Source organism: Apteryx rowi, unplaced genomic scaffold, assembly GCF_003343035.1.
Source record: "Apteryx rowi isolate R43461 unplaced genomic scaffold, aptRow1 scaffold_60, whole genome shotgun sequence".
NCBI lineage: Eukaryota > Metazoa > Chordata > Aves > Apterygiformes > Apterygidae > Apteryx > Apteryx rowi.
Window position 1 is genome coordinate 1 of NW_020450872.1, and position 24,589 is coordinate 24,589.

Genomic DNA, 24,589 nt, shown 5'->3' on the forward strand with positions numbered 1-24,589 from the left:
GTTGGACTAGATGATCTCCAGAGGTCCCTTCCAACCTCAGCGATTCTGTGATTCTGTGATTATATACATTAGCATTCCTTTTTTTAGTTTATTTAAAGCAAGGACAGATGAGGGGATGGAAACATTCTTCTGATGTTTAGAAATGAGAAAGGCTGCACAGACCCAATGTGCAATGGAAGAAGCAAATCTTTTCATGATGTTGGTAACATTTTGTTCTGTCTGAGGGGGTTTGTTTTGCTGCTGCTAAGATGTGCAGTTTTCTTTTTGCTGGAAATGGGGTAATACATTTCCAGAGGTGATAACTTCCATAAAATTTTTTCCTATCTAGCACTTGCTTTCTGCTGATGGTTTGACTCTGTTAAACTATTTAGGCCAACTTTGAATGACAGCGATACAAATCTTGTTTTTTTCCTGCTAATAACAGGAGCATACTTTTATAGGAATAGTGGACCTAGAATAATCTGTCTGTATTGTGTGCTGCTGTTATAGCTATTAATAGTTAATTTTCCATATCCTTTTAATTTCAGAACTTCATTGACAGGGCTAGTCTCAAATACAATCCAAGACCAGGAAAGGTAAGCAGAATTTGTATGTCACATAGGTCAATGAGAACATGAAATAATTTGTCATACCAAAAATTTTAAATGGGAAGTATTTAAAGCTGTTAGTCTAGTTTTCTTTATTTTAATGCTGCATATGCTTGCATGTGCTAATGAAATTAGATTATAAAATGAGAAAAAAATATAAAAATACTGCCGCTGGTAATCCTACTATATTACTTTGTCAGCAACTGCTGTTTAAGTTCAGTAGAGTGTTGCATAAATGAAGAAAATGTATAGGATATTAGTTGAGTGGGCACAAAATGAAATTGGTTTTATTCCAAGCAAAAATTATCTGTCTACCTCATGTGTTGAAATGGGCCCTCATTCATATGCATTGTATGTTGTTTCAGATTATTATTTATGACATTCATGGTGACAAAAGTAAACAAGAAATTCATTCTGATGTGCTAGATACCACATCCTGGATCTTTCCAATTGGAGCATTACTTAGGATAACTAGAGGATGGTAAGAAATCCAGGTCATATTTAAATATTTAAAACTTTCCAAAAGACTGTATGTGTGCTTTTCTTGTATTTTCATTTCTTCAATTTATGACACACATCTAATCTGCAAGACTGTCTTTTTCAGTGTTTTTAATTAGACTGATATCAATTAAGAAAAGCATGAAATAGATTTAAATGCTGTAATACAAAAAATATTTTTTCTCCTGGGAACTAGCTTTAAACAGAAAGTTTCTTACAGAACCACAGATAAGCTTAGATTTCTTGCCTGAAGTGGTGAGACAGTGCACTAAGTCAGTGTGCTGCCATAATCATCACTAGATGTATGTGTACACCAAAGSAAATTTTTTTTTTTAGTTGAATTTCATTATACAATGACTGTTGTGAAAGGACTATAAAACATACAAGTTCAGCTGCCGTTTGAAATGTTGCATCCATACAGTACATTAAAATGTGCTGTATGGATGAAATAGGATACACAAGTACCTTTAAGGTAGATTTTTGCAAGTGTTTCTCAGTTCACTTGTAAAACTGTAATTCAGAATGAAGATAAGAAGGTTGTTTAGAAGGCTGGGGCTGGGACCATGGCAGTTGTTGCATTAGAATTTAGTCAGTGGTGTTTATAGTGAGCATTTGTGACCCTCAGCCATGGGGTAACAATGCATGTAACATTTATGCAATTTTGAGGCAGCCTTGTTTTTTTCTGCATACTTTTTTTTTTTAATGTTTTACAAAACACTGAATGACATGATTAGTAGCTGTATGTTTATCCCTAACGTAATATCTACCTGAACAGGATATGTTTTAATTTGTTGATTAATATAATTGTTCTAGTAAAATAAGGCTTTTAATTTGCATAGGTTTTAAGCTATTTTTTATACAGTTCAAATTTTAAGTTAGTTTACATTCTGGTGGAAAAGAAATGCGTGTTTTATTTTTAAAGCATAGAAATAAAGGACCAGCCCCAAATTTTCCCAAAATGAGTGTGACTACTGAGGGACAGTGTAAGAAAAGGCTCATAGTTGGCTTGTTTAGAGGAGCTAATTACTGAGTTTTTGACAAATGTGCTGTATAAGGACAGTTTTATCTAACAGCAACAATTCAGTTCATGATTTTATTATTACAGCTGGATATTTTATGAGAAACCAAACTTCCAGGGYCGGAAATATGTACTAGAAGAAGGAGAAACTGTCCTCGATCACCTTTGGGATCTTCCAGGCATGAAACATCATAGACGAAACCTCATAGTTGGTTCAATCAAACATGTAACAAAGGTATAGACTTTGTTGTTAATATACTGTGTCACATTTGTAATTAATGCCTGCTGGCAATAGCGGCGTATGACCAGCAATGAACAATGTGTGCTGTGTTTCTTTCTTTATTCAAACTTGCTATGAATCACACTTCTCACCTTCAAGATAAATCCCAGAGTTTGATTGCTGAGGATTTATTCTTTACTATTTCTTTTTGCTCTAAATATCCCTTTCCTCCTAAATATAATGAGCAGATACAGATTATCTTCCTTTGACACCATCTGTATATGACACAGTGGCTCCTCTCTTTACATACTTAGGTGTGCAATTAATTGAAATTAGTGGGAATCAATTCATATTCTTTATTAAGAAATGCTTATCTTAAGCTTAAACTATCTACTGTATGCATATGGTTACTCTTTCGGAAATTAATATTTGAGATTCCAACCTGCTTTGTAAACATAAGTTCCAAAATTGCCATCTCTCCACCTACAGCTTTGTGTCGTGAGCTGGATTCCATGGGCTCCTTCAGGACAAGTGGCACACCTACGGCATCTGACTTCGCGTGCAGCTAGAAATGTAAAAGGCATTTTGTTTGAAAGATAGGAATCAAATGCCTGAAACTAAATATAATGCGTTCATTATTATTGAGTGAATGAGGAATATATTTACCAGATCTTGTGATTTAAGAAGAATTAATGTTCTTTTTGTTTAGCATAACATTCTAGTTATTCACAGGGCAAGGGCTCTTTGCAGTACAAGCGATAATTCACTCACAATAATGTGAAAATGTTTTAGAAAAAGTGCTGCTTTTCTGTTTTCTACTGGTATACAAGTCATTTTGTAATTGATAGTCTTTTTGTCATCAATTTTTGTCAGCCCTTTGCCATGACAAGGGCATAATGTCATAACGATTATAAATACTTTTCCATTCTCTTAAAATCATTAAAAAAAAAAATCAGAAGAGGTTGGCTGAGGGCACGAGCAATGAACTTAATTGGTTTAGTTCAAATAAATGTTTAAAGTATTTGACCAATATGGGATGTGAATATTGGTCAGTAATGCACAAGACAGCTAAATAATTAAAGAAATCCATCAATAACATGTGGATCTATGGTCTAAAGCTGAGGGAAGCTCAGTGTGTCTTCAGTGTCCAAGAAAACCCTTGGATAGTAAAGTCACTGAGGATAGTTCTATCATGCTTCATAAAAATCTTTAGAGCTAAGTAAGTTTGCATATTGTTCTTCTTTCTTCCACTGTGTGGTTCAATTTTATGGAACACAGATGAAAACCTTTGTTATAGTACATTATTTAATAATTAACACCTTATTCCTTGCGTAGCTTAAACCTCCTATCTAGCAGGTGCATTTGTTCGGGAGTATTTTTACCATTAGTCAATAGTGTTACATGGAACTAGTATAGGAACAGAATTTACTAAGCTGAGTCTTGCCCTTTCAGCCAGGATTTGTGAAAGCATTCCTTTTTTTTGGTTGTCCTTCAGCTGCTATGGAACTACTTCTAGAATGTGGTTTACTGAAGTGCTGCCTTTTAGACTTATTTTTTGTTAAAAAAAATAAAATAAAGGCATCGCATTTTATTGACAAAGGCATTGCATTTTATTGACAAATATTATTCAGCTATTTCTCTTTCAGATTGTTTATGTATATGTGATCTGTAGGATCACGTGTTTGACTGTCATTCTCTTTTTCATAGGCTGAGTAGCCCAGTGTGGTCATGCCTAGTTTGGTCATAATGGTTGTGTTTCCAGGCTGTCTGGCTTTTCTTCTAATTCTTCTAGCGGCTTTTTATTGTGGTTGTTTAGCATCTGTTCAGATGCCTTGAGTTAGCAGATTTTAAAATTGGTTATATTTGAGAAGAAAATAGCTTAACAACAAAAGAAAGACAGATGTTTACTAAAGAAACTGTAGGAGGTGCATTTAATATTATTTTTATTTTTTACTGGCAGATGTTAGTATGCTTAGAAACAAACTGACAGTAGCTTTGTGTTCTGGTCTGGCTTTGAGCCTCCACAAAAAGCAGAGATTCTGTTAACTTTGTGGTTAGCTTGTGGCTCAACTTATTGTGGATACAAATTAGATGTATCCATGTGTGTTTAATTTGAAGGAATTTAGGGGAAAAAAATCCCCCAAAACAGATTGTGCAACTGGTAAAACTAAAACCAGTTTGAAGTGATGGGGAGTTTGAATTCCACTAAGGCAAGTAAACATCAGCCTAGACTTGCAAAAGCTACCTGCACACACAGGTTCAATGTGGCTCCTGCAGTACAATCCATTTAGCCAAGTCAGTTCTTTGGTATACTGGAAATATTTATATTTCTTGTGAAATCAGAGAGCTTTTTCCATCTGTCTCTGGAGCCCTGAAGAGGGTGCTAAGTGTTGCTTTCCCAACAGCAAGAGCTGAAAAGAGTTGCTGATGTTTCCACTCTGGATCAATCCTGTAAGCCACTATTTTGCAAGATGACTGGAGATCTGAAACAGCAGCTTATAACCTTTCTATCTGCAAGATGATTAGGCAGGGAATAACTGGATTCCTTGTGAACTCTCCTAAAGCAAAACTCTTTGTAATGGGAATGCTCACAATATTATATGAAGGCTCTGTTTCTTTCGTTACGTTTTTTTGGGGGGGTGAAAAGAAGATATTAATTCAAGCAGGGAATAGTCAAGTGCCACAAGACACCCAGCAGCTTCAGATTGTCTCCTTTGCTGGTACTTACAGGACAGTGTAGGAATTAATTTTATTATTTTATTTTGCTTGCAGCCATGTTGAGTTCTGTAGTTTGGTTTGGTGATGATGGGTGGCAGCAAGAGTGGTACAGAGCAGGACAACTGGAAGAAAGACTCTTGGATGGATAAAAGGACTGAAGGACCGACAGAGAGTAAGATGGAAAAAAAAAATGCTGGGGACAGCATTTGCCTAAGGACAAACTATGTATCAATAGTAAGATGTGTGTCTAGACTGTATTAACAAGCAGTTGTGTGAGCACCAGAACTAATTAGGTCTGGTTTTCAGTAGACTTTTCTCTCATCATTGTTTTGACTTTTAGTTTGAGAAGCCAGGCTTTAGTCATGCTTTGTTCTGTTGTTGACATAAAAGGCTACTTCATTTAAATAGGCTACTTTGCATCACTTCAATCACAACTGCTTACAGCTCCAAGAAGAAGATCTACCAGTGCCAAAATTCTCTAGCCTCTCTGGTGCTGTTAGTGCTGTAACACCTAGACCAAGAAGAAGGGTAAATAGCAGGAGACCACCTTGAGTGGTTTGAAGGCTCTGAGTCTCTCACTTACATTGGAGCTCTTGAACAAACTAGAAAACTGTCAATGATGCCACCAAAGAGCATCATTTGATGCTAAGAACTTGAAGTTGGAACTTAATCCTTTTCAGAAGCTTTAACCTTTCTGCCAAGGGGATAGATGTACTGTTCTGGAAGCGTCTGTTCTCTGCAAGCTGACTCAAGTATTCCCCATACTTTGGAAACTCTTTGCAGACTGTAGGAGACAGTGTCGTCTTTGCATATCCTTAATCATCTTTAGTAATGCCTTGTTCCCAAAAGACCACAAGGGAAGTCCAGGCTGACTGTGCAGAGATAGGAGGAGGGTATCCTAGAGTGAAGGAAGGACAGAGTGAGATGCTTGTAGGTTGTCACCTACCTAAGCATTTACTAGTTATGTATTAACATCAAAAATGAACGCCACTACCCAGATGAGACGTCATCTGTTTGCTGAGCTTTTCCTTCTGTTTTTGCCTGATGTGTCAGTAGGATAATGAATATGACATGAGTTTTGACTGCTTGTGATTATGAAGGTTGGGGGAGAGTAGTGAGAAAACTTTCCAGTTTTGGATCTGGCCTGAAACAGTATGGTAATAGTTTTGCATGTGGATATCTTATTCTAGAATCTTGACGCCTTGAAAATGAAAGGGCTTTGGACTAAGGATCTTGTTCTCAACCTGAATGTTATCATGTTTGTGTGATTTTAATTTTGTTTTAAAGTTGCTAGCTTTATTAAGAAAGTTAAAGAAGGCTCTGAAAGTAGTGATGCCTATTAAATATGCTCAGGGAGATATGAACATGCTAGGGCAAATATTTACCACACTAAACTTTACATGCTTAAATATATATTATATATATAAATATTATATATAAAATATATGAATTAATGGCATAGTACTTGAGTGTACATCCGCAAATGCGTAGCGTTCATCTCATATACTAATGGTTAAGACTAAATTTTACCATTCTCGGCAGCCTGTGAATGAATGTCAACCCTAATATACGTAAACTGAACTCACTAAGTAAATCAAAGCATGTGTTACTTGTGATATTCTTTTTTGAAAACATAATTCTTGCTCAAACATATTACTACCTTTAAAAATAGGTATTTAAATTGCTTTTGATAATAACCTCACTTTACTATATGACACTTCATGAAAAAACCTTTGTGGACTTAATCCAGTATACACAAAAATACCATCACAATGAACAGAGTTTATTTATGGCTGTCAAAATCTGGCTGGAGACAGTGATAAATGGGAGGGAGCTCTTTACTGCAAGTGGTGGTTAGCACTTCACCTACCCCATGGAGAACTGGTATGTGCTTCACCTCTTGAGGTGAAGGACTGCTTCCTGAGCTGCAGAGTCAAGAAAGCAAACTTGAAAAAAGAATACAGACTGGCTTTTTCCAAACTTGAAATGAAAAAAAACCTCCTACTGAATTACAATTAAGCATACTCTGTTTCATATTCTGTCTGGGCCCACAGGCAAAGATGCTTTATTTTGCCTCTTGTCTAGTCTTGTAAGTGCTTTGTTTCAAAATTTATCTGAAACCATTAAGAGTCTTGCATTACTATTTGTGGAATTCTTATTGATGCTTATAGAACTTCTTATTTTGCTTATCAAAATTGTATTGTTGGGTTCCCAGATTTCAGTGCACATAAGGTAGATGCAGTCTTCATAAGTGTATAAATGGTATATGGCATCATTGTGAGAAGGAGAAAGAAGGAAAGAGGCTTTTTATTCTGCAGTGGAGACCTTAACCCATTTATGGCCTAATTTGTTAGGAAAACCACAAGTGAGCACATCTTGAAAGCAATAGGTTGTATTGGAATAAAAACGTCAGATATAATTAGAAGAAATGAACCTCCAAAATCTTTTTTAACTGTGATTTAATAAGATTCATATGTTTATGAAAACTACAAGTGAGACTTTTTTTTTTCCTCACTTTTCTATCAATACACTTAGAACTGAGGAATGGCCTACCTTCAGCATTTTGCTGTAAAGTAGCATTGTACTAGAAAGTTTCTTTCCAGTCTTTATGGTTTTGCTCATCTGACGATAAAAGTTCTGGTATTGCTCCCCCCCCCCCCCCCCGAAAACAAAGTTTATATTGTTTGCAATGTAAATATAGCAGAAATACAATTGTATAAGTGAAAGAGTTGCTAAAACAGTGCATTGTGGTGCTTCCAGTCTTCTGAGGAAAGTGAAATAACTTACTGAAGTACGTATATCAGGATTGCTACATTTATTCCTGACAGTTAAATAACTATTGAAAGAACTTTGTTAACCAAGAAGAGGTATGTTGCTAGGTAGGATATTACTTTGTCACTGAAACCTCCACTGAAAACCTAGTCCAAACAAGGAGATTTCTCTGCAAGCTCTAGGATTTTGCCTTTCGGGTTTTGCAGGGAGCTGCAGGGCACGTGGGAGCTGTGTCATGGTGCCAGCCTGGCTGGGTCCTCAGTACGTCCAGGAACTGAACCCTTCTGCTGAGGGCATCCTCGAGGACAGCTTCTCGCCTAGCTCCTCTAGCGCACGTGCGAGGGGGACCCTCCGCCAGCTAGATTTAGGGGTCTCTCTAGGCTGTCCCAGTCCTTTGACCTAATGCAAATAGAGCCACGGGTCATGAGGATAAGGGGAAGGGTGCTGTGAAGTTATCGCTGAGAACTGAAGGTTTTCTGCTACTCTGTAAGCCTGTGAGCACCTTTCAGCTAACGGGGAGACTACTCTAATGCATTGCTGAATCAGGACCTTATAGATGAGCCTCACTGATTCATGGTGTGCTTGAATGCTGGAAAAAAGTGTCGGCAATGCATTTTATATATATAATATRAAATTAATATGGTTTAATAAAAACCCTGAAAATTCTAGACAAGATCACACGTGTTTAACAAGTTTTTCTTCAGCATGATATATTAGCAGATGAAAACTCCAGCAAGGTAACAGTTTGTTGTTCTGTAGTAAGAGAAGAATTGTTAAGTGCCTACTTAGCAAAAGAAATGCTTCCAGTACTGTTTTTTTAACTGTTTTTTTTCCTCTCTCTGTCTGAAATGCTGTAGTTATATTTAACAGGACAGAAAATTCAACTCATACTTGAATACACAGTCGGATGGTTTGCAGAGCTTAATTGCTACCTGAGGAGGGGAAAAAAGATGTAGTAGACATTTCTAAAGTGTTTTACATTTTCCATAGATATATATCTATATATGTGTTATGGTAGCACTGTCTTTTAAAAAAAAAAAAAAAAAGCCATCTTATATAAATGGTTTGTCTGTCAGTGAATACTGTCAGATCCTTACTTAGAGAGTATTTAAACTGAGCTTTTTGAAAGTAGCCAAATAGACATAAATGCATAGCTTTTTTCAAAAGTTAATGGGAGCTGGAAATTTACTTCACTTACCTTTTCCAAAAATCAGTCTTCCTTTGAAAAAAAACTTCCATGTCATAAAGCTCACAGTTAGATTAGAGGGGATGAGAAGAAAGGAAAAAAGAAGTAAAAATAACTGCTCTTTTCCCCTCGATGTGGCAGACTTTCTGAAGGTAGATAACCCATACTGCTTGGGTTGTTTCTGCAGGATTGCAGCATTCCAGAGGTGGAGTTCTGCCTGGGAGCTGGCACAGAGGGATTTCCCATCTGCATACAGAGCGCAGTCGCCAATTTAGAAGAACTGGATGTTGAAAAAACCCCTTATATATGGGTCAAATCAGGAGTGTGAGTACTAAATCTTTTTTATACTATTTTGCAAGCAGGTAAAATGACATCATGGGGTAAAAGTCCATCAGTGATAAGAGCAATATTTTGATTTCTTGCTATAGATTGGTTGATATACACTAGATATTCACTCTACACTTCAGACCATGCGATGTAGGCTCCTGGCTGCGGAACCAAATTCTCAAAGGCATTCTTCCTCTAGTTGCTGGAAGAAGAGTTTTCTATAATTCTAATTTTGAGTAGCTTTATAAATAGAAGCAGCAACTCAACTATAATTAACTTTTAGTTCATTGGAGAATAGATAATGTCTTGCTAGCCGATCGCCCTGTTAAAACAATAGTACTGTGACTGAATACCAAAAAATGAATATTATATCATCCAAGCATTCATCAGGCTACAAATATATCCTGACTTTTTGCAGAAGGGTGATCCAATATGATACAGTGTCTTATCCTCACTGCTGACATTTGTTTTGTATACTCATAGTGTAACAAGCTGCCTTCTTAAAGTAAATAAACAAATTGATAGTTTTCTGCTTTCATTTACGTTTGACTTGGGCTGAGGAAAAGTAGCTGAGATCTTCTTAGTGTTGATGTTGCCATTATATCACAATATAGTTAGTCTTTGATATAATGGTGGTATCTAAAACACATTGTCTAGCTCTAATGGGTACAAAAAGAAACAATTTTACTATGAAGATCCTTGTATTTGTTATGTATCTAATTAGATTAACAAGTCATTTATCCTGATTTTTATAGATGGCTTGCTTATTCAGACCTTAATTACAAGGGAGAGATGAAGATTTTGGAAGAAGGCAATTCACCATCTGAAATTCCTTCAGCAGATGTGAAATCCCTACGTCCCTTAAAAATGGTGAGGAATTCATGATTCCCTAATAAGCCATGTGCGTTCCTTTTCCTACCATTACTCCCTCAGTCATTTTGGTCTAAATATAACTTAATTTCTAACTTCCTTTCAGGGTTAATCCTTACATACATAACATTCCTCTCATGCCACGATATGGTAGCAGTGTTGTAGTGGCGTGGTGTTGCTCATCCTGAAGGTTGCTGGGCCTCTGCATCTGCGCAGTTTATGTGCCGAGATGAACACACTTAGCCAGAGAGAGCACCTAACTCCCTAGGACGTCTTACTGGAGGACTATTGTCAAGCGGAGATCAAATAAGATAGAACTAAAAGATTTATAATTGTAATAGAACCAACACCAACTAATTAGAAAAGCTCTTCGAAAGTTGTTTTTTTTTTTAATGATATAGCTAGAATCTCCTGGGAATGGAAAACCAGGTGAGGAGTTTGAATGAAATATACCCATTAGTCTTCCTGTGACCACAAACTGCACAATAATCCTGAGAGATGCAGCTTGTTTTTCCTTTTGATAGACAGCATGTGGATGTAAACATGAAAGGGATGTGGAAGAATATAATAGTTTGACTGCATACATAGCAAGTCTAGAGAAAGAGAGTTTCAAAGCCACAAAAGAATAAGACCTAACAGGAGTTGTCTTTTTAGTCGCTTATGGGAAGTAGGTGTCCTACTCCCCTGTGGCTTTAATACTTTCTCCCCTGTATTCCAAAGATGTAGATGAATTACAACATCATTTGCTAACATTTCCAGAGACAGTTCATTTGTTGTATTTGCTCATAGACCACAGAAATGAATATGTCAACCTGTTTTCTCTGTCTCTTCTGGTATTTATAGTTGGTGTATCATCTCTTGTGCTTAAGAAACTTGTAATATACACAATACAGCTTTAAAAGTTAATTTTAAAAATTTGATCTATGTAAATTAGTTTAAAAAAACACATAATAAATATTTAGAGTTTTAGAGTGCTAATAGACAGCAAAGGAAGAATATATATTAAATTACTTGCACCCCTGCAGGCTCATCAGCACACTAATTTTGTTTGTAGATCAGTTTTGTAGTGTCTCTGGCTTTTATCAGAATATTTAAAGTAGTGTTCGATTTGGCCAGCAGTGATATAATTACAAAGACTTCATGCTCTACTAGTATTGTAAAATATGTATAAAAGCATAATTTTAAGTTTTATATAAGTACCGTTTTCTTTTCCATCTTTTTTTAGGGTGGATTAAAGGTACAGATACCTATGAATGTCAAGGTAAGCACTGAGGACTTTGAGAATAAAATACGAGCACACTAGAAATATAAAACCTTTATTTAGGCTATTTTCTTTTTGCTGGGCATATGCTGTTTAATTGTGTTCTATGTTTGCCTGCTGCTGAAGGAAAATTCAGTAACACTGTCAAATCCACTTCTTACTAGTGTTTCATGGGATGTAAAAGAAGTGATAGTTTTTTCTGAACTAAGAGAATGTGAATCTGCTGTAGAAGAATTGTAAAGTTTTTGCCATCTAAAACAAGCTTTTCTGATTGACACATCCATTGTTGTAATGGAAAGGTGTCAGGAGAGATTTTCCCACTTAACCTACCAAGTCTAAAAAAAAAAAGGGGGGGAGGGGGAAGGACTAGGACCCTTCCTATACCTGAGCCTGACACAAGAGTCAGGAGTGAGACCATAAACCTTCTGTGATTTGAGGAGCAGAAAGTTAACCCAGAATTATTGCTCCTTTTTCTTCCGTTTTCTAGTTCTTCACCAAAAACCTATTGTTTTAATTAACTTTTCATTTTACAAACACATGCAAGACTCAAGAGTTTTTCTAATAACTATTGTTAATAAATATTAACACTGTTGATAGGTGATCTGTATAGTGTAGCAGGTGAGGAATACAGAAGGTGTGTTAACTGCATGCAGTCACTCAAATGACTTCAGCAAAGTGCAGAGAAAGGCCTCTTGCCTAGTCTTAAAGAGCTTGCTCAGTATGTCTAGCTATGACAAGATAGGATTCACTGTAGGCTAATGTATATTGCCCAGATTGAGTATTACAGTCTAAATCACAGACATATAGCTATAGAATGCAATTATGTATATAGAATTATGTGAATAAGTATCCTTGTGTGGAAATGCCTGTAAATAGTCTGACAAGCCTACCTAAATCACTATATGGTGTCTTCAGCTCCTAGAGCAGCCAAAAATCAGAAGAGCTCAGAAATGCAACACTGAATTTTCTTCATAGTGACGTTTTGTTGGAGGTGGTGGAGGAAAAAAAGGTTTTTCCACATATTGCAGCAACACACATRCTCAAACTTCAGATTACTAATGAGAACATACTCAAGGTATTGAGTATGCATTGAGCATTGTTTGAAATCATGTTTCCTAGATAATAATATATGAGAAAACCCACTTTGGAGGATGGTCCAAAGAGTTTTCTGAAAACATCGGTTCTGTCCCGGCTCTGCTGGGTAATGAAGAGGATTTTCAGGAAATTGGATCAATACGTGTCGTTGGTGGAGTGTAAGTATATTTTGGGTTTGTATTTTTGTACCTCTAAAACAAAAAGTAGTAACTAAATACTAAAAAGTGCTAACTAAAGGGTGGTTAGAATCTGACTCTATCATGCAATTAGTTTTGTAAGTATTGGAAAGTTTTGTAACAAAGGTTAACATGCCTTTAATATATGTGACTTAATTTAGCTGAATTGTTTTATTCTAAGATCACGTAAAATATATCGAGAAGAAAGGAATGTACCTTTCTCATGTCAGTTACCAGCCTTGGATAAAACTTGCTCTCCATATGGCTCACCTATCTGAGGAAACATAGGAAGGTAAAACAAGGTGTGAGAGAGGTGTGAAGTCTGTTTACCATTCAGATGCCAATAACCTTGGCCACTGTGTTCCTTAATGACAGTATTCACATAGAGCTTTAATTTGTATTGATTTACATTTCTGATAGTCTCTGCTTAATTTACTGGAATGACCTTAGGTAGATGTGGTCAGTCTTCAATTTGACATTTTAATGCCTCTGGAATCTATRAACTGTTTTGTTGTCGTAATGATTTTACTTTGTCAGTTGTTGCATGTTATCTAAAATTAAGGATCCACCCTTATTTTCCTTCCCTGAGACCTGGGATTGATTCTGGTTTTGCCCTGTCTCTCGTTTTCTCACACAAAAAAGGCTGGTTAACATACAGGCAGATACTTTGGTGAACCACTTGAGAGGTAGGCTCAGGTCCAGCTATTTTAGATAGCTACTAAGCCACACACTGTACTTACACCCTTTCCCAAAACCCAACAGTTTAACTAAGTATTTGAAAGCATACAAGACAGTTGCTTCTGCCAAAGAGCTTAGCAATGAAATAGTTTTCAGTAACATTAATTTGTTCTTAGGGGTTTCGGTGTTAATACTTCAATATAAAGATTTGATAGTATGCATCCTTCTACAGCCGTTCTTCTACACTATTGTCAGAATCTCACAAGCACTAAATTCACAATAAACTTAGTTGTGAATACTCAGAGAATCTATTCAAATAAATACATTATGTATTAGAGACTTGGGAAGCCTCAAATTATTAAAAATCATCCTTCTGTCTATTGTGGCTTCTTTTATTTTTTTAATACCGTGGTAACATAAACAGCTAAATTAACATGAACCAAATGTTATTAAAATTAAAGCTATTTCTGCCTGCCAAATTGCAGCACTGACAGAGTTTGTACAGCAGTTCTAAATACTTTCAAGGAAGTTTTAATGAAAGAAATGCTTACAAGAAAGAAAAAAGGAAGGGGAAACATTTTTGTGCTGCACTTTTTCAAAGTAAGACCCATTAGAACAAATGTTTTAATGAGGCTTATCAATTTGTTCAAAATACTTTAAAATAGTCTTATTCACTGTAGTACTGAAATATATTACCTATGCAGTGTATCCTATATGTTCAATTCAATTGACTGTGTGTGTATATATATATATTTATATATATATATATACACACACACACACACACATGTTCTTGGATTAGAGCAGGAAACAATTTAAGTGGGTGAAATCAYGCTCTGCTGAAATCTATGAGAATTTCGTCACTAGCTCCAACAAGGGCAGAATCTCCTTATTTATTAAGACATTGAAGAGATCTGCTGCTGGTTTTATCCATGATAACTGGTGACTCATACTGTTTTGACTGCTGAATGTGTGAGCCTCTGTAGTACCGAATATTGGTACTAGGAATATGGCTGACGAGAGGAGGTACATCAAGAAGTGTTGTACAAATAAACTGTTGCTGGAGAAACAATTGCATGATGGAATCTTATTCCACAAAGAACACTTCATGCGGGTGCTTGTTGTGATTTCAAACAACAAGCGTTGCTTTGTTTGTTAGCCGAGTCTGTGATAGTCATCTTAGTATTCTTAGGATATTCTTTTTCCCCTTTTATTTGTTATGGAAAATGATGCGTGCTGTTTTTTGCTCAAGTTATTTCTCTTTCTTTTGCTGTATGGTTGCTGTAGATGGGTTGCCTATGACAAGGAATGCTACAAAGGCCATCAGTACCTGCTGGAGGAGGGCAATTATGAAGACAGACACTCGTGGGGGGGGACTGACAGTGTCCTGTTGTCTTTCCGGTTCCTTCAGGCTGTAAGTACTGCTATGATTTTCACACAAATTATGCACAGTTCCATATAGAAACGAAAGGTTATTTTTCATATATGGAACAACTGTCTCATGTTTGGTCATTCCTTCATTTGCACAAGTTCACTCCCATTCTTTTCCTCTTCGCTGAAATTTAGACTGCAGTCTATATAGTGTAAAGCACAAACAAGTTCTAAATATCCTGTTCCCAATCAAAGAATGTATCATGCAGAATTCCTTGTTTCCTTGCTGGATTTTCCAGGTATCTCACTTCTGCACTTTAAGCTATTCAAAACTCTAAAATGGAATTCTCTTATAACTTTAAAATGCATAAGTGTATAGTGTAGTTCTTTATTAAAATAAAAATAGCTGTTCAACACAACAGCTGTTGCAAGCCTTAAAACGGCATTACCCTCTGTCTCTGTGATTTTTGTGCCAGAAAATTTTGGCAGCAAAAGTTATCATGGTGAGAAGATCCCTGCTACTGAAGTGTTTAGTGGGGGCAATGATGAGATAATAATAAAAAGTATACCAGAGTCTAGTATTGGAAGCAATCTTAGTCTTCTGAGTGATGGAGAGACATGGGATTACATCATCTTTATTATTTCCTATGGTGGGATTATTATTATTATTATTATTATATTATCTCTGTGAGCCTTAAATGGAGCTGCTAAGAGTGACTTTTCTTCTGAGAATCAGATGGTTCGCTGTGAGATCGCATAGCCTTCCTGATTGTGATGTGATATTTCTAAGCCAGGAATTTTCTGAAGTTTGAAGATAGATATTTAAAGCAAACTCATTGCCTTAACAATCCTTATAACAAAAATAGCTAACGGGAACAAGAATAAGCTATGCTTAAACTCAGAATTTCCAATTTTGATTTTAGGAGAGGCACCTAGAAAACACTGTATAATCAGAATTTATCATTTAACTTAAAATGAAGGTGGGAAAATTCACTGAACTGAAGAAAAATACCATGTTGCTCTATAAATATTTTCAGGTTTCTGAGAAAAACAGGCAGGAGTTTTCTTTTGACTCTGTTTTGAATGGGCAGAATCCCATTCAACTACGGACTAATCTTAGCCTTTCTTACCTGTCAAGCTATACCTAGGATACTTGGATAACTTAAACTGATCATTTTAAAGCCTCCATTCAGCAAATGACATAATTACAAGCCTAAAGTTATGCACATGCTTAGTAGGGGTGGCCTTCCCCTACTGCATAAATACTGCATGTATTTAATTTGACTCAAGTCTAGAACAGACAGGATGCTCAAGTCATTAGAACTAACATCTTCAAAACATGTATCATTCATATATCAACATATGTCATTCAAAACATGTAAATATTGATAATAAAAGTGTAAGTAATACCTTTCCTCAAATTGTGTCTTGGCTAAAGGAAAGGAGATAGTTGTAACCGGAATCAATAAAATGACTAATGGCAGCGGCATTTTGTTGTTCGACTTGACCAGCAGATTGACTGCCATTCTCTGATGTACAACACAGAGGTCAGTGTCCAGGCCTACCMCATGCCCACTTTGCGACCTTGTGTACACTACTTAAGGCCAGGATTTTAAAAACATTTTGGTACCAAACTCTTCTTGGTTTTGGGGGGATCTGGACAAAAATCCCAAACTAGTTCTTTGTGCTTCAGGTCCCTAGCTGCGCAACAAACATACTAGCAGTTCTCCATCATCTCAGGAAGTCTGTAAATATAAGTATGGTAAGGTGACRGTGTGGTGTGGTGGTGTCAGTGTCAAGGGGGCTGGGGGCTGTTAATAGATACATGACCTTTATTTTTCTTGCCTGGAAATTCTGTTTTAGTCAGATGAATTCAAGAATCTCTACAGAGGATAAAGGAATTTGTGAAATGTAGCCAACTTGCATGACTTGTGGGCAGTTTACATAGGGATTGGCATTGGGGACTGACCCTGCTATTAATGCATACTCACCAGGGTAGTCTCATTCAAAGGCAGTTCAGATTCAGCTAGGCCTTTTTGCTCAGCCATGACACCAGGTGGCCATGACTCTGTTGGCTTTAAGGCCAGCTCAGGCCTGGAAGCAATTTAGACTGGCTCATATGGCATGAAGCTCAAGCTAATGAGCCCTAGGTACCTGAGTCAGCTCCAGGCAGAGTCAGATCAAATGTCTTTGCACTGGGCTCCCAAAGCCAGGAGTGTGGTACAGAAGCACGTAAATGGTGCTGCAGAGACCAGGGTGGGTATGGCATGCTTTATTAGCTCTGTGTCAGTACCAGCTCTGACGGACGTGGGTTAGTGCTATGCAAAGCTAGTCAAGTATTCCTGCGCCACAACGCTCAATATTACAGATTCCTGGAGAGCTTATTAACACTTAACAAAATCCAAGCCGTGTTCGTGCACGCACGCCAGTAACAGCAATTGAGGCTGAGGCATGAATTTAATTTCCTGACAGATCAGAAAGGTTTCTTCATCACACACAGAAGAGGGGTTGCTGCAAGCCGCCCTCCCCATCCACTGGTAAAGATGCAGATGCATGTAGACATACTGCAAGAGCTGTTTGGTTTTTGTCTGCCTGAAATATTTCTGCTGCTATATACTGTGAACTGTCACAAGCTCTAATGTGGGGATTCGGGGAGTGTTTTGACGGCAGAGATGGAAAGGTCTTGTAGAATTGAATTTTCCAGCGTACTGCCAGCTCTGTTACTGCCATCTGTATTGGATACACTGGAGTCAAATACAGGGCCTGCTCTTGAGGGAGGACAGCAGTTTGTACGGCGTGCTGGTTTGGGGGCCAACTGCACTCGCAGTCCTCTCATGCAATGTGTCAAATGGGAGAATCTGCTGAGCAGGTGTTTGCCAGTGGTGATTGTGGGCAGGGAAAGAGCAAAGATTCTGAATCTGTTTTGGTGGAGCTGAATATGTTGTCTTCAGAGTTTTCCCACTGTTTTCTTTTTATCTCCTTATCTTGAAAGTCCATTATTAAGTATTTCTCACATTGCTTATTGTGCAAGAAGCTGCAGTGAAAATTAAGGCAGGAAAAATAACAACTGAATTTGAATTATGTTTAAAATATAATTCCAGTTGTGGGCATATTTCAGTATTTTACATTTATTTAAAGAAATGATGTACAGATTTGATCTAACTGGCTTCTCAGGAGCTCTTATAGCATTCTTACTTTGGGACTGTTAAGTCAGTTGAGTTTCATTTGCACTAAACCTGCATTAGTATTTTATTTTCTAAAAAGTAGTCTGAAACAGCAGTTGTTCTTAATGATTTAACCAGGCCTGGCACTTTCATTTCTAATGTATACCTGGAATAGGTGCAATTTTTTAAATAAATGAATGAAACAGATTGTCAAGTTGGCAGGGAAAACAGTTTTACTACAGAATTTGTGTTGTGACTTTTTAGTTTCCTGTAAATGATGCAATGAGGTTGAGCCACATTGTGTTCACTCTTAAATTGGTGTTCATCATGACTGCATCCTCTACAGTGGCATGGTCTCCTTTACAGAGCCTGTGAAAGGGTTCACCCAACAGAAAGTGAACAAATTGGTGTTCTCTGTTTTCCCAAACAGTGGATGAACTGCATGCACAAAATTGCCAAGTGGTTAAAAAGTTGGATATGTGAAACTTGAATTTAAATAATCTAAAGCTATGCACTTAATTTAGTTAAGCATCTATGCCAACTCAAAACATAAAGCAATGTCACCCAATGTCTCAAGAGAGAATATGAGGAAGTGATATGAAATTTATGTTATTGCTATAGTGATCAGTTCTATTATGGATGTATCCAAAAACTACAGACCCTTCGTGGTAGAAAAATGGTCTATACCTGCCCAGGTGTTGCCAAATCTTGTCCTCTCTGTGATTATTGCTTTGTCACTGGGAAGGGGAAGGAGAACTTGATGTAAAAGGTTACAGTCATGAAAAATGCTTGAAGTGATGACTTATGAAGCTGTTGGAAGGTCGCTGCTCAGTCGCCAACCTTTCTCTTTCTGAAGCAGGAGTCTTTGCACCTCGGTCATCCTCTCAAAAGGAAAGGATAGTGCTCAGAGGGAATAGCAGGTTTTTCCTTTCAGTGAAAACCACTGAAGGCAGTATCAGGATGCGTAAATTGACAGGCTTTCAGTTAGGCTCTTTAATGTTGAATCTCCCTTAAAGATGCAGGCAAGGGACTTCACTGGTTTTTTTAAATGTTACCTCTCAGGCTACAATTCTTTTCCAAAATGTTTTACGTTGTGAAGTGTTACTGAACTGTGACAGCCTGTCTCCTAACTCCTGTGCTGCCTCTTAGGATTTCATAGAGTCATCAGTGACACTTTTTCAGTCTGATGATGAAGATGGGAAAGCATTGGACATCGTCAATGAAGAAATTCCTGATTTGGAGCAGGCTGGATTTGGCCCAGAGACAAGGTCGATTCTTGTGAGAAGCGGAGCGTAAGTCTACCAAAATACATGAATGGAAGCATTAAGTGCCGTTATTGTGCACAGCTGTTTTTAAGCACATCTTTGACAGAATATATTTCCTATGATACAGAAGATAGTGGTAAACATCTGGGAGGCAACAATGTTTCTTTCTATGTCTTTGGCAAAAGAAGAAAGTATCCCACCATCTTCTCTGAATCTCATGCCTGTACCTTGATTTGGAACTGGGCCCCCTTGTTAGCAGAGAAGGTTTGGGATGTCCCTTCAGAGATCACACAGACTATAGTGTCATGATGCATGAGCTTCAGCAATAATACAATGCCACTGTGGTAGGAAAGAGGTATTTTATGGATGCTAAGAACTGGGATGACTTTTTAGACATGTGGGGCCTGTACAGAAAGGATGGACTGTGCCTTAATCATAGCAAAGTCATGCTGCTGGCACTGAAAGTTAAAACACTTCTGTTTTATAGAGACTTATTAAACCAGAAGCTCGGGGTTAAACCAGCAGGTATGGGTACCTGTTCCAGGCTGATGCAACCTACAGGGTGGACTTGACTCATGTTCAGTGTGCCTCTGTGAAGTTCAGGAGGGAAATAAACAGCACCACTGCAATAAATAGGGAAGGCAAGTTAGATTGCCTGTGATGTCAGTTGACAGGCACATGCAGTATTTGGTGATGGAACAACGGAAAACTTACAAGTGCTTCCACACCAGTGCTGGAAACCTAAAAATCAATATGGGGGGTCTAGAATGCTTGGCCTCAAACAACAGCTCTGATATAGGCATCATTTCAGAGACTTGGAGGAAGGATAAACAGATGGATAGAGCTGTGAGGCTACCAACTCTATAGGACTGATAGAGTAGGCTATATAAGCAAGGGACTGGTACTGTACGTGAAGGATGATACCAAGTATTATAAAATAAAAAATATTATAGGAAAAAACACTAGAATTATGTGGGTGGAAATTTCGGACTTCAAGAATAATTTTAAAAGWGTAATATTAGCATTGTCATAGCTACCCTGATCAAGATGGTGATGGGGATCGGGAAACATTAAGTGAAGTTAAAGAAGCTTCAAATTTAGGACAGGTAGCGATAGTGGGAGATTTCAGCTGCTCATGAAGAGCCTTGATGTCAGTGTCTCACGAGGATGACATGTAAGGATAAAATCGGTGGATGCCAAAAATGGCTGCCTTCTAAATGAGCCGGTCTTACAACCCAGAAGAAGAGGTTCTATGCTCGATCAATTTGGTGGGGGTGCTTGAGGGTGAAGATGTGAACATGGCAGTCGGGGCCCATAAGGCCGAGCAGACAGGCCCAGTTAATTCTTTGCAGCAGTTGTTCCTTCCTGCTGAAGATGTTGGGGAGGTTCCCACAAGCTATGGCACTTTGTAGCAGACAGGTTGGAGGAGTTAGATTAATCCAAACTAAATATCAGGTAGTATTTGATCACATAAACAAGTTACATGTCACCCGAGTCCTGACAAAGTTCAAATATGGAACTGCGGAGCTGCTGGCCAACGTGTATATCTCCACGTTGCAAATGGCCGCTGTGCTAGAGGTCTGGTAGATTGCCAACATAACTGCATTTACAAAAAGGGCTTGGGGCGGGGAGGAGGTCTTGGGAACTACAGACTAATGAGTCTGACTTCTGTCCAAGGTAAAATGGCAGAATCTATGATAAGATCATGTATTGCCTGGATAATCATGGTAGGGAAGGAGTCAGTGTGGCTCTGTAAATGGAAATTCTGCCTCACTAAACCTCTGGTACTCTATGAAAGAGTTGATAAGCATGTGGATTAAAGAAGGTCCAATGGACATAGTATTTCTTTTTCTCTCTCTTTTTTTTTTTTTGTTTCTTTGACCAAAACCAGAGTTTATTAAAGAAACTAGGTTGCGCAAAATAGGAAGAAAATTTCTTTCCTGGACTGAAAGTTGCCTAAAGGATAGGAAGCAAAGTATAGGGTTTAATGGGCATTTTTAAGGATGGAGAAGAGTCATCAGTGATGTTTCTCAGGGACAGGTGATGGGTCTGAATTTATTCAATCACATATTCAATGATTTTTTTTCAGGAAACATCAGTAATGTAGAAGAGGGAAGCAAACAGTGAAATCTCCAAGTTTGCAGATGATACTAAGTTCTTCTGGGTAGTCAAAGGCTATGCCAATGGTGAGGAACTCCAGAAGAATCTCCTAAAATAGAGCAGGAAAAGAGGCAGCAGAATGCTTCAGTGTAGATAAATGTATAATAATACACATAGCAAAAAGTAATCTAAAACGTGCTAAATTGAGAAGTGGGAGTTCTAACTCAGGAATGAGTTTTTTTGGAATCATCATTGACAGTGCTGAARTAATTGGCTTGATATGCAGTGGCAGCAAGAGAAGTCATCAAAATCATGGTATTGGGAGGAAGGGATATTAAGGGAATAGCCAGGGCAGAGGGCATCATTTTCCACTTTGTAAAACTCTGTTGCACCCGCATCTCTAATACTGTGTGTAGTTCCACTCCCTGTATCTCAAGAACAACATAGTGGAAGCAGAAAAGATGCAAAGAAAAGCAACGATCAAAGGAGTGGAGCAGCTGCTGTATAGGGAGGAACTAGAAAGGCTTGGGCTCTTCAATTTGAAGAGAAGGCTGAGGAGATGTGACTGACCAATAAACCTTACTCTGACAGGAGGGATAAAATTGAGATTTACAAAATTGTGAAGGTAGTGGACAGGCTTAATGCAGAAATGTTCAGAATCCTGCAGTACAGTAATTAGGGGGTGCTTTACAAAACTGTTTGAAGATTAGTGCAAAACTAAGGGTAGCAGATTTCTGGAACTTGCTGCTGGAGGTGGCTGTGAGAGCAGACAGCATCAGGAGGTTCAAAAAAGGATTAGACAAATTCATGACAAGCAGATTCATAAATGAGTACTGAAGGGACTAGGCAAGGAGGTGCCCTCTAGCTTCCCTAATATAACAGTCCTGGGTGCTGGGGGACTAAGAGAGGAATGGACCCCAGAAAGTGCCCAGGTTAGTGTCTTCTCCCTAACTAGCCTCAATGTATTTCTGCCACTGCCAGAGCCAGCAAGATGCAAACAGCCCATGGACCATCGGTCTCTCACAATGGGGTGTTTCTTATGTTCTTAAATCGTGACAGGGGAAGCAGAGTGGGAGAAGTTTGAGTTGCCAACCATTGCAAGCTTTTCTCTTTATCTCATCCTGTCAAGGCTTCCTCATTTGTTTTTCTTTCTTCTTATACCATTTTTCTTAAAGAAATCCAACTGGAAAAGTTGGAAGAAAGCCCTGTCTGGGAGGATGCTGGACAGGTAAAGATTGAGCTGAGAGAGATTCAAGAACTTGTCAATCAAGTATCTTTCCTTTGGGCTTCTAAGCAATGCATCAGCTCATGCTGAAAATATATTTGATGGAAGACAGAGACCTAAGGTGTTTGTTTCTTAAAGTAAGGTTTGCAAAGTAAAAGCAGAAAATCAGAGGTGTGAAAATTACATGCTTCTTACCAGGTTTGATGTTACATTGTCTGTCAGATGGACTCAGCATGTAAAAACTCCACAGAGAATTGTTCCAACTCATTAATATTTCTATCAAACTACACAGAAAAATTTAATGTGTCAAGTTTATTTTTTGTGTCATTCTTCAGGTGGGTTGCCTATCAACAGAAATATTTCTGTGGAGAACAGTATGTATTGGAGAAAGGAAAATACAAGTGTTTCTTTGACTGGGGAGGATCCAATAAAATCATCATGTCAATTCGCCCTGTTAAGTTGGTGAGTTACTGGAATTTGTTAAGGGGAAAACTTCAAAGAAATAAGACCTTTGGAGTTCTGAGAATACAATAATGTTATAATATAGGCTGTGCTGTTTAATCAGATTGCCTAATCACTTGGAGACAAGTTAAAGATCCATGTGGGTTGACACACAATGAATCTGTTCAGTGTGGAGACCAAATCTACTTTTTTCGAAATGCAGACTCTGCATCTTTCTATCTGTTAATGAGAAAATTGCCAGGGAAACTTCATGAGGAGAACTTCTTTTGGCAGGCTGCATCCATGAAAAGGGATACCCTGGTCTGGAAAGATTAGTTTACCATAAAACATGGTAACATCCTAATGCCTAACTGATAATGGATTTTAAAATGCTTGAATATGTATCTATCCTATGTTATTCCTGTATAGCAGGGCTCTGGGGATTTTTTGTCTTTTACTAAAATATTTTTAATGCGTAGTGAATGTAAAGCAGGAAATACTTTAAATCCATTATTAAATGGAAGATAGTGCAACTTGCCCAAGTTGATTGGCTCCAGAACTGTTAAAACCCTAATGCGATACAGAGGAAATCACCAGTAATGAGTATATTATAAATGATACTGCTGCACTGAAAATAGAAAAGGAACAAAACATTTAACCTTATTTTGAAGCGTCTGTGTCAGAAGAGGTGCCCCAATCTCCTGTCCTCGTGAATTGTCTCTTAAGAAATAGACTTAAAAATAAATGCAGAGAAATTTACATGGATTCTAATCTATGTTACATGAGCTAATTAACATTTATGCAACTTTCATGTATGGAAAAGAACTGAATAACCAGGGAGGTAGCCATGAACCTATAGGCAGTCGATGGGAGAGGCTGGGAGAAAAGAAATGTGCCAGGAGTGTAGCCAATATGTGTCTTTCTGCTCTTGAATTCTTAATTAACAAGTTTCCTGAAACTTGATGTGTCTTCTAGGGAACTAATTGTAATTAATTTTATTTATTTGTATTTATGTATGTATGTATTATTGCAGGAACYGCTTGGAATGAATGAGCCTCCACATTTGGTATGTTCACATTATATAACCATCTCTTGTACTAAACAACATTTAATAATCAAACACGGGTAATGTTGAATTTCCTGCTTTGTTACTTTGGATGAATATCTCGGTATTATCATCTCCATACAGCAGAGCATTGCTTGAGGAAGCTGTTAGATGTGTAAAGGCTAAGTTTACCACTGTTTTATTCTTTGTTTTAGTCCAGATCACAGCCTTTAGTGTTCTGTCCTCAAAAATGCAAGTAGTTCAGTAGGTTTTGAGTGACTTTGGATCTTTATAGCTATTTTCTTATGCTTGCCTTTCTGTTTCTGGAAACTTGCTATCGTGCCTTTATCTCTCTGTGTGACATGTATTCTTTCCATTCTTTTGTGTTACATCTGATTTGTCACTGTCTTGTTCATTTATGAGGTGAAGGTTAACAAAGTATAAACTGCTGAAAATTCAAATGCACTCTTTAAACCTGCAGATCTATCAACAGGAGAGGCTGTTTTTTTAATCTTGTATCTTGGTAGTGCTGCTTTTAATAGTCTGCCAAGAATGCATAGCCCCTAGAAGTA

General features: G+C 37.6%; 1 protein-coding gene across 1 annotated transcript in view; it reads left to right on the top strand.

The window, feature by feature from the left end:
• Positions 1-527: 527 nt before the first annotated feature.
• CRYBG3 (crystallin beta-gamma domain containing 3) overlaps positions 528-24,589 on the top strand; it is a gene marked incomplete at its 5' end in the record, with an annotated part of 46,621 nt that continues 22,559 nt past the window's right edge. The window contains 11 exons of the mRNA XM_026083372.1: positions 528-575; positions 953-1,068; positions 2,191-2,338; positions 9,187-9,323; positions 10,082-10,196; positions 11,422-11,457; positions 12,577-12,710; positions 14,694-14,820; positions 19,091-19,233; positions 22,867-22,993; positions 24,006-24,038. Coding sequence (XP_025939157.1) covers positions 528-575; positions 953-1,068; positions 2,191-2,338; positions 9,187-9,323; positions 10,082-10,196; positions 11,422-11,457; positions 12,577-12,710; positions 14,694-14,820; positions 19,091-19,233; positions 22,867-22,993; positions 24,006-24,038 — 1,164 coding nt within the window. The remainder of the gene's footprint in view (positions 576-952; positions 1,069-2,190; positions 2,339-9,186; positions 9,324-10,081; positions 10,197-11,421; positions 11,458-12,576; positions 12,711-14,693; positions 14,821-19,090; positions 19,234-22,866; positions 22,994-24,005; positions 24,039-24,589) is intronic.